Here is a 15,049-nt window from a genome sequence, read left to right on the forward strand (position 1 = left end):
TTGTTCTCTACATGGCTTCTGTGGTTTTCCTGGCAGGCTGGCCCACGCAGGGCTGCTCTACTAGGGGTTTGGCCTGGGCGGATGCTAGGGGGTTTTCTCTGCAGGCGACTTTTGGGGCGGCCACCTGGGCAGATCAGAGCACCCTCTTTCAATTGACTGTCTCCCGCTCTGGGGATGGTTCCTTCGGGGGTTGGGGTTTTGTCTGTTGGGATGTTAGTTTTTGTTCTGCACTTTTCTGGCTCTGTGTCTCATTGGGACCTCTCCCCGTTGCTGCTATGGTATGCCTCATGAGGTAAGTACTGAGACGAGGAAGAGTGGACCTGGAGGTAATGATCCGATTACTTACTGGTAATATTCATTACTCCTAGTCCTACTCTTCCTTGTCACAGTACTGATGACACTCCTCTCCCTCCCTGAGGAGAAGGTCCCATGCTCCAGCTTGCATATGTTAAACTGGATGCTGTATGTTTAGGGGAGGAGTTATAGGAAATAAAATAAATAGAAGAAGGCCCTGTGTCGGAGGCATGGGCCTCATGTGGAAAGTACTGGGACGAGGAAGAGTAGGACTAGGAGTAATGAGGATTATATGTAATTAATCAGACCAATAACGCTGGGTAAGGGAGGGACATGAAGAAAGAACTCTGCTTCTAGTTAGTGCAGTGGGTACAATCCTTCTGCTGCATATGATGCCTGGCAGACAGGGTTGAATGCCCGATGGGCAAGGTCAGCAGAAACTGCAGCTGGCAAGGCAGTGCACACTGCTGAGACGTGTGTCTGATTCACAGGTAAACATTCAACATTGAAGACTGGATAGCTTTGAATTATTCCTAACCACCGGGGATTCTGGCGGGCAACAGTCATTATATTTTTTCCTAGATTATGTGCCATTACCGAAGAGACGAATCATATTCTGTGGTTATGAATAAATAATACATTTCGATCCCTCACATTTTAGCGTTGCAGCCTCATCGAGTGGTATTGGTCTATCCAGACGTGGGTCCAAAGCTGGCTGTCTCCGTGTTGCTGGGCTGCATGTTATGATATGATATGATGTGATATGGCATTTATAACGCGCCTATACACAAGTGTTACAAGGCGCGACGAGGCAAGGCAAGGGAGGGGGAACAATAAGGGACGGCAGACAACGATCCTACTAGGCCAGTTGTCATACAGATCGCGCAAGTGCATGGGAAGGGGGAAAGGGGAAAAGTGTGAGGGGGGAAGGGAGAGGGGAAAATGCAGTACAAGGGGTGGTAGAATACATAAGATAATAAAACAGCCAGATGGTGGCAAGTGCAAGGTAAGTGCAGACATAAGTGCTGGTAGGGGGACTGTAGGGAGACAGAAAAACAGTCCCTAGGTGCAAGGGTTGCCAGGGGGCAGCACAGGTGTGCAACTGGCAGTACCTGCGCTCGAGATCAGACAGGGTGGCCAGGTAGTTTTGACCATGGAATGCCTGAGTGTAGTTGTAGCCTTGTCCAGCCGAGATGAGATCTAGTGGTTTGAAGTTGGCTAACACTATTAAAGTTGCACTGGGATTTATGCATAGTTGCCAAAATGACCCATTCGAATCTGTAGGTTCTTATCCAGTCCTGTTTCTTTCTTTGCATTCTGGGACGTACAGTCTGTGTTTATTAATGGGAAAAATTGTACTACGAGTCCCAGAATGCAAAGAAAAAACCCGGACTGGATAAGCTCCTACATATTGGAATGGGTCATGTTGGAAAGTATGCTTATGTGTGTATGTTTTTTCCTTTTCCGTTACGACACAGTTGGCCAAGTGATAATGGACTGTAAAGCTGAACAGGGGAATTTTTTGTGGTTGTGTGTTTACTTCGGCCAACGCTGTGAAACATCCCAACGTCAAAAAACGAGGGCCCTCATATTACACGTAAGTGCAGTAAGAAAAACTCGTCCCAGATAATGTCTGCTGCTGTTCACACTATCAATATTACATTTAGTTGAAAATAATGTTGCCAGGTCTTTAAAGGGCGAAGGATGGCATTTGATGTACAGGTTGAAAAAGATACTTTGGACAGTAGGAGATGACATGCAAAGGTTAGTTCACGACAAGAGCGCCCATCTTGAAATGTTATGGTTGGTGGACCAGGTGATGTTTTTGAAGGTGAGTGGAGTTCACCTTTGCACCTGGTGAGCCGGAGCAGACCACCATGCTGATATCACACATGTCCTGATGTAGTTGGAGGCTCTTGCCGGGTAATCATGGGAAGCTTGGCCGGCCTGCATTCGTCACTCACGGAAGCCAGTCTCAGCCTCTTTCTAGTGATTCCTGACTTCCTCCTCAGGAAGCATTCTTCAGGCCCCTTTGATTCCTGAAGTTGGAAGTCCTACAGGGCACGCGTTCCCCATGATTGGTAGGGTCTGTCTCTCCATGCTCCCAAAGGACAATGGTTTTGCCCATGGCACTGGGAACCTAGCTGCACTGGAACCAATCTTAGCAGGAAGGTGCCTCCCAAAGATCTCTGTGGTCACTCCCCATAAGCCATAAGAGTACCCCCAAGACCACCTACTTCCACTTGCCTACCCCCAAACACCCAACCTAATGCATGCCTACACCCACCAAACCACAGGCCTGTCTACAAAAACCCTGCCTACCCCGCCCACCTACCCACAACACCCCCAGGCTGGTCTATTTTCACCCACACATGCAACGCCACCCTAGGGCTCCCCGCCATCACCCACCCTACCCCACCTCACTCCTTATTACCCCCAATCACACTACTCCACCCCATGCCAGCCGTCCTTACCTTACCCAACCACAAGTCTCACTTCCTCTGAAACCTGCCTACCCCAGCCAGCCAGCCACCTACCCTACCTTTACCAACCCTACCTTCCCCTGACACATGCTCACACTTAAACTCACCATGACCACTTAAATAGACCCTACACGTGCAATGATTACCTGTAAAGACTCAAGCATTTCTGCAAGTTGGTGTTTGCAGGCACACCCTTGGTGCTAAGAATCGCAAAAAGACATCTGTGCACCGCAGTGAAATGACGTTATTTGACTATCTCATCACTAATGTTATGTGTCTGTAAACAAGCACTAACTTGCAGACATGTTTAGAATATACTGGGTATGGGTGCCCAGCGGTTATTGCATTCTTGCCTAAAAAGCTAAAATACAATAAACAGTAAACGCCCAAACTATTGGCTTTGTCAATGCTTGTTTTAAGATGACCCTGTAGCCCCTGCATATATTTCCTCCGTCCACCTTACCATTTGACAAGATCACATGCAGAAATTGGTAGTTATGTTGCCTGAAACATTTATATTACAATATAACAGGAGGTTACTCATGAGGTACTAGGAATAAGCATTGAAACTAAAATTCCTTGTTGACCCCGACTTCATTTGTGTCCAGTTGGCAGAACACTTGTGTTCTGATCACCTTCGTTCAGGGTGGTCCAACACCAGGCCTCGAGGGCCGGAATCCTGACAGGCTTTCAGGATATCCCTCATTAATATTCATGGGGAAAAAATTGCATCCATTTAGAATCAGTGTATGCAAATGTATCTCATGAAAATGATTGAGGGGTATCCTGAAAACCCGACATGGATCCAGCCCTCGAGGCCTGGATTTGGACAAAGATGATTCTCTGGCCTAACCAAAAGTAGGCAAATGGCCTCAACAAGTAGCTCTAGTGCACTGAACCCTAACTGTGACATCCTGCCTTATCCAGCAGGAGTCTGGAAATGCTTCTTCAGCTGTTATAACATAGATGATAACATGCTTGAGTGAATACAGTCTGAGGAAGACAGCGCCTCAGCCTTGAAAACGTCCTTATGTTGTTATGGAGCCAAACTGTGACAGGATGATGATGCAGGGACATAGGGGCAGATAATCTTCTGAAGGGGCAGACTCTGACAGAGGTGTAGTCAAGTGAGTGGGGGTGCATGAACTTTGATGGGCCAAGAGCAGCAGAAATCCTAAATACGCTTCGGCTTCCATGTCATCTGGACAGAAATTCCTGACCACCAGCACCTGATCATATTATTCCCAGGTCCTTCTGACAAGGACCGAAAGGGTTTCATCACATGTCCCAGCAGAACTGCATGATCCATATTGTCAAAGCCCCGGTTGCATCTTTCAAGACCTAGATGCTGGCATGGCACTGTCAATACTCTGTGTGTGTCACCCAACACAGAGATCTCTAGTCATTGTGGGCTGCACAATGAGTAGAAGTCACCTTTGATTGAATCTTGTATATTGTTGTCCTCCACATAGTGGCAACTCGAAGGTGAATGTTGATTACTGTTGCTTTATAGCAAAGGGATAAAGGCATGTCGATCAATTGTTTCTTGTGTTCAATAAGTGCATTGGTGCACCAGCTGTAGCCATGGTCTGTCCCCACTTTCTTATTGCTGCTCATCTTTATAGGGTGCTTTCCTCAAGCAGGTTGTTTTGCTTATTGTTGTAGGTTTGAAAAGCCTTGCTAGTATCCTTGGTAAGGGCTACTGTTGGAAGAGACCTCTTCTTTCAACTTTAGAGAACCTCTTACAGTTTGGGTAACATAGTACAGCTCTTGCGTTTTTTTGCAACACTGTCCCAACACAATAATTTATTTAAAAAGAATAGTGAAGGGGTGGCGCTCGAGAGCCCAAGCAAGGTGACTGCCTTTATGTGAAGCTCCAAATGATGGAGCTGTGTAACTAACATTATGCCCGGCTCATTAACGGGAGGCATTCTGCCTCTGATCGTATTTATCATGGATCCCCCTATCCGAGTGCTCTGATGCTGCCCGCAATCACCACGACCGTTGGAGCCCTGCAGGAGGCCTGGCGCAACCTCGAGAGACGCCGCCGGCCGAAGCAAAGTGGGCTGTCCATTACTGGCGTGGGACTGGCAAGTAGAGCACCCCAAGGAATGAGAGGGATCGGCTCCAACTCTGGGTTGACAGTGCGCTGTAGATCAGGTGCTACACCCAGTGGGCGCCATTGAAGGATAGCGGGGGCCACAGAACCCACCGGCGTGCTGAGGTGGTGTGACAGCGGACCATGTGTGTTTCGCCCTGCCGTTACTGTACGGCATGCCCTGCCCTGGGACGCCAGAGCACTCCTGCTGAGACTGCAGCGGAGGGCTAGAAGCGATTGGAGGTGGCCCCTATCACGACATCGGGATTTGGTCTGATGGATTAGACGCCTCCTTCCCACAAGGGTGATCGCAGTGTGTATCAGTGCTGGTATGATTGAGTGAGCCAGCAAACTGCATGCTGCTGGAGCCCTGACGACCAGTGCGGACTGAGTGGGCATAGCCACTTCTCTCCATGTGCTGAGTACCTTAAGAGCCTTGCTAGCCCTGGGCCAACATGCTGCTTTGTAGCTGTGAACTCCCTGGGGACACGAGCCTGCAACTTTGCTACATGCATTTTCGGATAGGGCTCCTTGCTCAGAATGGAGAGTGGCTAAGAAAACTGCCACCCTAATTGCATAGTCCTCCACAAAGTGCATAGTGCTTTCCCTGAAGTGGGAACTGTGTGGAGTACAGTGAAGGTACACATCAGAGCCACAGCGCTGTACCACCAGTTCGAAAGGGCGGCAGGTCAGAACGTGGTCTTGTATTTCGGCACAAGATTCTGCAGATAAGGGTGACATGGATACAACTGCAGTTTCAGGCAATTTTGATGGAAATGAAGACCCCGAACGAGCGCACACATGAGACGGATTTAGTGGTGCAAGATGTGGCGAAATAACTTAAAGACAAATAGCCATCTCAATGCCCAGGCCAAGCGGACCACTAATAATGAACAGCGGATGAGTGCAGTGAAGGACGACCAATGGGATATGGCACTAGAATTAGGAGATTTCGCGTCTGGGGTCCAAACTGGATAACCAAGAAAATCGATCACGCTGCAACAATGTCCGGATGGTCGAATTGCAGGAGGATGTGGAAGACAGCAACCTTGATGGATTTCGGTATTCTGTATGGCAGTCTTTTCTTCATCTTGAAAATCTCAGAGAATTCCTTAATGAAGCAGACCACAGGGCGCCAATCCTGAAGCCGGCCAACGATGTTCATCCCTTAGTCATCACTATACCGTTCCTGAACTTCCAGCATAAGTTAGCTGTCCTGAGGCTTAGCGACAGCATGGTCCCATCTGGTTAGATGGAGTGCAGATACAGCTCTTCAACGACTTCTTGGTGGAAGTATCCAAGTGACGCAGGGAGTTCAATCCACTCTTTGAGACACTCAAGTGATTGTCGCATCACTTTTATCTGAGATTTCCAGCTATTTGGTTCTTTTTACTTGATTGAAAATGGGACTCCTTTGACTCTTCTTTGGAGGCATGGCAGTTTTTGGGCGAACATGATATTCTGGGCCCGGACTGCATTCCTGTTTTGGACTCGCAGGTCTCTCCTGCTAAGGAGGGAGATTTTGGGTGCAACCCCCCCAGAAGGAGTGGCAGAAGAAAAATGGCAGATGACCCAATGACCCTCAGCGATCAGCGGGTGTGGAGGTACAGGACAAATCACTGACATGAAGTTCTGGATGCCCTCACTCAATGCATGACACTTGGGGTTATGGTATTGGGGTATCATGACTCCCATGCTTTCTTTCACTTTCTATGAGACGGTTATAGGTATAATTTGAACCAGTATTTCTGTTTGCAGCTAGGTAGCTTTTCTTCCCCCTCTAATGTAGCAAATGTTTTGACTGAGTAATTGCTCTTTGTTGCTTGCGAAACGTGACATCTGTAGATTTTCACCCACTTGTTCCGCATTGGTTTTATCTCTTTCTTATTGGGTCCCAACTTGAGTACTCAATGTTTACTTACTTTTCATATTTTTGTACTGTTACATTAGGGTGGGCAGGCTGGGGGTGCCTTTTGGTGCTTTGGTGGTGCTACAGGGGAAATATGGAAGTGACTGGTGGGACATTCTAAGGTTGATCTTGCCCCTTGATGGATTGGAGGTTTGCTGGTGTAGGGAGAGGGGGGCACTGACCTGAAGTTGGTGGGCCATATGTGCATCTCTTGGCAGGCCGATGCTGCTGAGATGTGCCTTTGTTGGGCTAGATTGCAGACAGGACTACGGTTAGGCTTCTTATCCTGAATATTCAAAGATTGGGTGATCCAATTAAGCACCACAGAATGCTGATCCTGTGGCAGGATGAAGGGAGTGATTGTCTTCCTTAAGGAGATCCATCTGGATGGTGTTGAATTGGGAAAGCTGGTTCGGGGGTGGGTTGGACAAGACTTTCATGCACCTTTACTTGCAGCAGGGGGGTGTTTATCCTCATTCACAAGTGCTTGCCCTTTGCCCCACAGAATACCCAGGCTGGCTTTGGGCACTTTGTCTTACTAATGGACATACTAGTTCAACAATGTGTCACCCTCTTGAATATTTATGTGTGACTGATGAAATTGCTGACTTTTTCTCATGTTCTCAAACAGAGCGCCCCTTACATGGGCCCACTCACATCTGTTGGGGGGATCTGAACATTTCTTTAGCGCCTGCCATGGATCGACAGCCTCCTCCCCCAACCCATGCTGCACTTCCCAGAATAACTAGGGCTCTTCTGCTCTTGATAGACAAGCTCCGACTGTGGACTGCGTGGAGGGAGTTGCATCCATAGCAAAGAGATTCTCATTTTACTCAAATCATCATGGGTGCTATGCTCATCTCAATAATTGGATGTTCGTTTCACCTATGCTGTCCATGGTAGATAGGTGTGAGATCCGACCTATCACTATTTTGGATCATGGCCCAATAGTTCTACAGATATCACTGCCGACAGCGTAGCTTCAAGGCCCGCCCTGGAAACTGAACCTTGCGGTCCTGCAGTATTCCGACTTTGTGGAGCATCTGGGGCAACATATAGATACGTTCAAGGATGAAAATGTGATTGAGGGCTTCACAGTGGTGAGATGTTGAGATGCTTTCAAAGCCTCCCTGAGGGGGCGATGTAATACTAAATGGGCCTTTAAGTTGAAGCGATGGAAAAACCGCTCCAGGGGGACCTGCAGGGAATGGAACGAGTGCATAAAGCTACACGTGATTGGGCTCTACTGGGTACCATTAAACGATGCCGGAGGGAATTTAAGAGCTGCACCACAATGAGAGCTCAGAGTTTTCCCCCAAATGTGCTCAATACTTTTTTGAAAATAATAATCGCCCCCTGCAACTGATGGCTGTCCTTTTGAAAGGACGACAGCGGGCACAGCTCATTAATGCCATTCATTCTGGGGCTGGGACTTTGCTTTCAGACTCTAAAGCAATAAATTATCGTTTTGTTGAATTCTATCATCAGATCTATGTCGAACCGTCTGCTCTCCGCATCCGGATTGGCATTGAGCTTTCTGGATGGGGTTAATCTACCTACTGTATCCAAGAAAGATCCAAGGCTGCTAAATGGCAGGACTGACCGGAGGAAAGGCCACTGGCCCTGATGGTCTTCCAATTGATCTACATAAGGTATTGGTATATAAAATTGCTCTGAGGCTGACGACAGTCTTTAATGAAGCGAGCGAGGTGGGGTCACTACCCATTTCACTGCTGGTGGCCGATATCATAGTGTTCCCTAAACCTGGAACAGATCCTACCGACTGTAGTGCATATAGATCAATATCCCTCATCATTACGGATGCAAAAGTACTGGCCAAATGCTTAGTGCAGCGACTAGATCATGTCCTTCCAAGACTGGTCTACCCAGACCAGACAGTCGTCAACCAAGGTTGGCATTCGTGCAACAATATAAGACGACTCCTGAACGTGGTGGCAGCGAAGGCAGACCAGGATGATATTGTGCTATCCCTCGATACCGAAAAAGCATAAGGTCAATTGGGACTATATGATTTCAGTATTGCAGACTTTTGGCATCGAGGGATACTTCCTTGATATGGTGGGGCTTCTGTACTGTAACCCTCAGGTATCGGTGGTCACCACTGGATATACCTTGGCCCCCTTCCGTCTATATTCGGGCACACAATAGGTTTGCCCCTTGTCACCACTCCTATATGCCTTGGCCATTGAGCCACTCGCAGCAAGGATCTGACATGACTCTGAGCTAGAGGGTATCTCCAGAGTGGGGATCGAACATCGCATATCTTTATATGCCGATGACGTCCTATTATATTTGGCCAAATTGTGCGTTAACCTCCCCCCGATCCAATCCATCTAGTAAAACCATGGCTTGATTGCAGTACATAAAGTCAAATATGATAACGCTGCACTGATATCCCATGGGATCCTGGGGGGATTGCCCTATTTAGGCTACAACTAAATACCATTAAGGAGATTCAAGTAGGCTCCTCAGTGGCTACTTTGGTCCGTGACAACAATCCTGCATTGATATCGAAGAGTCAAGTGGACTTTATCAAATGGAACATGCTGCCCTTGTCCCTAAAGGGTAGGGTTAACATTGTAAAAATGAATACACTACCTAAATTGGTGCATCCGGCACAAATGATCCCATCCCTTATGCCCCCAAAGATATGACGTAAGCTTCGTAGACATATTGGGGAATTCATATGGGCACATAGAAGGACCAGACTAAAATCAGAGTGGTTGTACGCCTCTAAGCAGGACTGGGGTCTAGCTCTTACCTCGTGGAACTCTTACTTCTTGGCGGCACAGGCATGCTGGATCAAGAGATGGCTGAAGGCAACTGAGACTGCCAGCTGGCATGCATCTGAGCTGGCGATATTACAACCCCTCACTCCGCAAGAGGCCCTGGCTTTACAGCAGGCCCACCTGCCATGCCACTTCTCTTGGCACCCCATTGTGGGCTCTACACTGTGATATTGGCCTAGATGCTCAGAATAACTGGGATAGATAGAAAATCAGAGCCGCCTTGGCTGTCCAATGATGGGAGAGAGATGGACCCGAGGTGAAACCTGGCGACATGTGCGCATAATGGATCTGTTCAAGGGTGTGGCTCCACTACCATTTACCAGGCCAGAGTAGTGCTGGAACTGGAGGAAACGGCTTGCATGGAGCACAGACCACTGATGTCTCTGATCCGAGAACAGACTAAGGTGACCATGTTTGCCCGCAGCCCTTCGAACTGTCAACTAAAATTGGAGGTCGACCCGTTAGAATTTCCCAAATTAAAGGCTTTATAGCTACTTAGCATCCCAAATAATGTGTGGAGGAAGGCGATAATAGCTGAAAAATGGGCAGCAGAATTGGATATCCACCTGAATTGTGGAGATATATACACATTCTTTTTGTTGATTAATGAGGTGTCCTTTAGCTTGGGAAATAGATAAATTCAGTATAAAATCATTCAAAAATATTGTTACACTCCGGTCAAGATGGCCGCAATGAAGCTGACGTGCACTGACTTCTGGAGGGGTGTGGGCAGCAAGGGTCATTGGGACATATGTTCTGGCCCTGCCCGATTGTCCACAGTTTCTGGGGTATGGTTCAAAAGAAGATGTGTACAATCCCCAGAGTGACGGTGTTACAAGAACCTAGGCCTATGCTGTTCGGGGGAAGGGGTGGAGGATTGGCATGATGACGTAATGTGGTAAGATCGGTGCATACCTTGCTGTTCGCTGCCAGAAAAGCCATTCCTATTAAATGTAAATCCCCAGAGGGCCCTCTTGTGTGTATGTGGGAAGGACTGGTCTCAAGCTTGTGTGGACAGGAAAGACAAGCCTATGTTAACCGGCGTGGAATGGAGAAAGCATGACAGATTGGGAGCTATATGGACAGTATATTTGAACAGTCCTCAGGGTCGGTACCACCGACTCCCTATTGGGAGATAGTTGGGTGGGTCAGGGAAGGTGGTGGGCAGTGGGAGACATGTGGGGGTTCCAGTGGTAAGCTTGTACACATGTTATTATTTTTGGGTCCACCAGGATGTCTATTTGGACTGTACCCACTCCTTACGTTCGTATGTGTGTGCAGTGTATTTTCTACATGCTCCTCGCTTATTCTTTGTATTTCAAAGTCGATACGTGCTTTTGGAAGAGTGGGAGATCAGGCTATGATTTGCAAACATGTTGTGATATAAGTGAGTGAATTTGGCGGCTTTGATCTCTGGTCACAGCCATGTGATCTTCCCGGCATTTTTTTTGTTTTGTGTTGACCTGCTCTGTTTTGTGTTGGTTGTGTCCTTCCCGATTGAATTTGTTGTATTATTGTACTTACAGTATGATTATTTTCATGTTAATACAAATATTTAAATTTGTTGAAAAAAAAGTATAGCCAAGGGGTCAGCCCTAACTGGCAGAATAGCTCAGACCATATCTGCATGCCTTGTAAATATATCTCCAAAGTGGACTCTGACCCTCCAGGCATACACTGTGAGTTACCCCCTGCACTCTGAATGTTTAAAGGTAATCGCCCTGACTTCTGTTTTGCAGGATTGCTCCGTGATTACTTTGGAGATTACCACGTGTCGTTTTACCTGGCCGGCATTCCCCCAATCGTTGGGGCCGTGGTCCTATTCTTCGTGCCACTGATCCACGAAAGAGAAATGAAGAGGCAGCAACTGGAGTCTGGCAAAGACAAGATGCTGACGTCCGAGGTGGTCATGAACGGCGAGCTCCTGCCCGGAAGTCCCGTGACAGATGCTTGCGTGTAACATTTCCCCGCCTCTTTCCTTTTAACCAAGCACTGGCTTCTCTCGGGGCAAGAGTGGGGCTTATACCCACATTCTTACCGCCCTAGGTTTATGGAGATGACACCCCGCTTTCCCCCATTTTCACAACATTTTCTGCAGGGAAGGGGAGGATGGGAATCCTCCAGCGACTGAGACATTTTAAGGAGACATTTTTGATTGTATTGGTTTGCCATTGTGCCACAAGGATCCTATAAATATATATATTTTTTTATGTGGTGTAGCATTATCTTATGGTTGCAGACATCTACGAAACGAATGTGGCTTGTATGGCCATTGATCTTGTCTTCTTTTCCCTTAGGATAGCGTCTCAGTATCTTGTTTGCTTATGAATATAGTGTTGGGGCCGGGGAGATCTGCAACATATCTACCATTGAGCTATGCATTTGGCAACCTTCAATACAAAAGTATTACAAAGTCTTATTTTAATCCATTGTCCTACTGGGGTGTGCAACCTTTGGCTCTCCAGATGTTTTTGGATGAAACTCCTATCAGCCGTCACAAGCATAGTCAATGACGAGGGAGATGTCATCCAAAGGATCTGAAAAACTGGTGGTTGGTGATCCATGTTTGTCTTGTGTGACAACTGAGTAGTTCTTCTCATCCTATTAGAAATTCTTCAGACCAAGATGGGCCGAGCCTTTTAAAAGTTAGTATCTGTGGATATCCGAGCGAGTGGCATAGTAACACATTGTATCACATTGCGGTGAGAAGAGTACTGATGTGGCAGATGGACATTAAATTTACAGCAAATTATGTTGAAGAAATAACTAAATATATTTTGTCCTAGGAGTATCATAGAAGTCTAAACCTCATTGGGCACACCCACTGGTTGGTGTCATCATGCTGTCTTCATTGCACGGAGCTCTTAATGATGCTACAAGAAATTGAATGGGTGAAAATAAATTCAAGGAAAATTGCTTTGTCCTAATAGGCACATTTGATTATCTAGATGGTTGAAATAAAGAGAAATAGCAATAAGGTCACCAAATGTTTTCCAAATGTCAAAAGTGTCATCGACTGCACCTGTGTGTTCAATTATACTAAGATGGATTATTACAATATCTTGTGCTTCATTCTGGAATGTGTCATTTCTACTGCCTTTGGTAAGTGGTAAATACAGATTGCAATATGGCCAAAACCCGAACCTCTGGGTTACCATCAGTTTGCAGCCAAAATACTGCCCTGGTGGTAAGGCGAAAGGAACCACACGCAATTGCATCACAGAAAAATATAACATATGGAAATGGTATAATAAAAATCATCTCACTGTTGAACTTTTTTTTACCAATGTATACTGTGTATTTTTGTTGTTGCTTAACACACATATAATCGTGGGGCAGTGTGTCTATTCCTGCAGGGGCCCAGCCTCAGAAATTAAACATTAGCTGTAAAATACCACCGGAAAATACAGTTTACTGCAAATGGATTTTTTTTCTGTTTAAATATTTTATTGAGATCGATAATCACATAAGGCTCTTACAACATATACAAGCTCAAGTGAAGATAAGCAGATGATAGAACTAATAAATCATCCAAAGTAGATTAAACGGTATCGTAGGCCCGTATGGTGTTATATACATTCTATAAGCTAAAGCATAAAATGCAATTTAAGATAAGATCATAGTTGTATAAAACATGTTTCCTAAACTCAACAAACAGAAGACATACAGGACAAAAATGAACGAAGGGAGGGGAGGGGAATGTGTTTACCGAGATGAACAATGACAACAGACTATATTATCCTTTCTACTGACTAGAAGTTGTGTTTTCTAAAAATTCTAAAAACGGCTGCCATTTTAATTCATGTTTCAGCAGTAAAAATGGGGACGTAGCATAACATTTTTCCATTCTATGGATATTACACACAGAGTTCCACCATATTTGAACATGTAAACGCTTCAGATCTTTCCAGTTAGAGGTCATAGTTGGAATTGCTACTACCAATAAAATGTCAAACTCATATCATTTATTTTTGTCAATTTCTGGCTGAATAACTGTACTATCAGGATATAGAAAGCTAAGGCAGAAATGTTGTTGCAGAAGAAAAATACGCTTAAGAGTTTTCCAAACATTTTCCCAAAATACTTTAACATGGGCACATTCGGAAATAATATGTTTGAAGGAGTCTTGAGTATGAAGGCAACTCCAGCAATTGTCATTTTGTATGATTTCACCCTTGAAGAGAATTAGTGGATTTTTTACCATTGCAGAACATGATAAAATGTGTCTTCCCAGAGTGGTATTTACCGCTGACGGTAATCCCATTCTGCTGGCAGTGGACCCACACACTGATTTTATGACTTCCTTATTTATCTGCCGCAGAGCAGGGTCTGTGACCTGGAAGTGTTTCCCACGGCCAGCAGTATTTGCTGATCGCATGTCTCATCGGAGATCTGCGAGGTGAATCTTGGGTAGGATGCCTGCAGCGTGCCGTGTGCATTTAACCAGCAAGGTATTGTAGGAAAATCATTTTCACACGGGGAAACGTTATAGCAGGTCGGTGCAGTTTTGGACATAGAGCAATGCAAGGGAGAAGACCCTTCAACTGATCAGACAAGTCACGAAAGGCGGAGACCAGGATGTATAGCACTTCCCCAGTTTGGATGCGTGTGGGTCACCAGATCATACTGGAAAAGCTCTATTTCCAAAATAGTGGAGCCGACTTGCTGGCATTTTGTAACTCGAGCTTTTCGAAATGTGCCTTTTTGTCCCCCGCTTTACATTTGATATATGCGGGACACCCCCGCAACCGCCGCTGGGCTAGGTTTCTTTTTTTTTTTACCAAGCCTATTGGCTTTTTATTCATGAGCTTTTGGTGTGATACCGTTTCTCCTTGGGTCACCCAGAATGGAGCAAAACGTTTCAGACCCCAATCTGTATTATCTAAAAATGTTCACAACAGGACAAACATGAAGCAGCCTGCTTTATTTAGTGTGTTTTCTGCATAACATAAACACGCTTTGTAAAAAAACCTTTCCGTTTTATATTATGTAGCAAATCTGGAGTAAAACCAGTCAGATTCATTTTTGGTCTAAGTCTAAAGTTTTTCAATAATACGGCTTGTGAGAACTCGTGTCTGCCCCATTCGTATTAGCAAATAATTTCTTTACTTTCTAGGGCCAGAGCGCTTGCTAGTCTGGCCCCAGAATGCATGTGGGCAGTTTTCCATTTGTTCGCCATAGCACTTGCTAACCTGGCCCCAGATTACATGTAGACAGCTTCCCATTTGCTCACCAGAGAGAGCGATTGGTAATCTGGCCATTTGCTCGCCAGAGCGCTTGCTAACCTGGCCCCAAAATGGATTTGGGCAGCTTCCCATTTGCTCACCAGAGCGCTTGCTAATCTGGCCCCAGAATGGATTCAGGCAGCTTCCCATTTGCTCACCAGAGCGCTTGCTAATCTGGCCCCAGAATGTATTCAGGCAGCTTCCCATTTGCTCTCCAGAGCACTTGCTAA

The 15,049-nt window shown here is 46.1% G+C and overlaps 1 protein-coding gene across 1 annotated transcript in view; it reads left to right on the forward strand.

The window, feature by feature from the left end:
* SLC16A2 (solute carrier family 16 member 2) overlaps positions 1-13,553 on the forward strand; it is an 803,764-nt gene extending 790,211 nt beyond the window's left edge. Inside the window, exon 6 of the mRNA XM_069612570.1 lies at positions 11,334-13,553. Coding sequence (XP_069468671.1) covers positions 11,334-11,554 — 221 coding nt within the window. The 3' untranslated portion in view covers positions 11,555-13,553. The remainder of the gene's footprint in view (positions 1-11,333) is intronic.
* The last annotated feature ends 1,496 nt before the right edge of the window (positions 13,554-15,049 follow it).

Source organism: Ambystoma mexicanum, chromosome 5p (assembly GCF_040938575.1).
Source record: "Ambystoma mexicanum isolate Mex_15411 chromosome 5p, UKY_AmexF1_1, whole genome shotgun sequence".
In the NCBI taxonomy this organism is placed as follows: Eukaryota; Metazoa; Chordata; class Amphibia; order Caudata; family Ambystomatidae; genus Ambystoma; species Ambystoma mexicanum.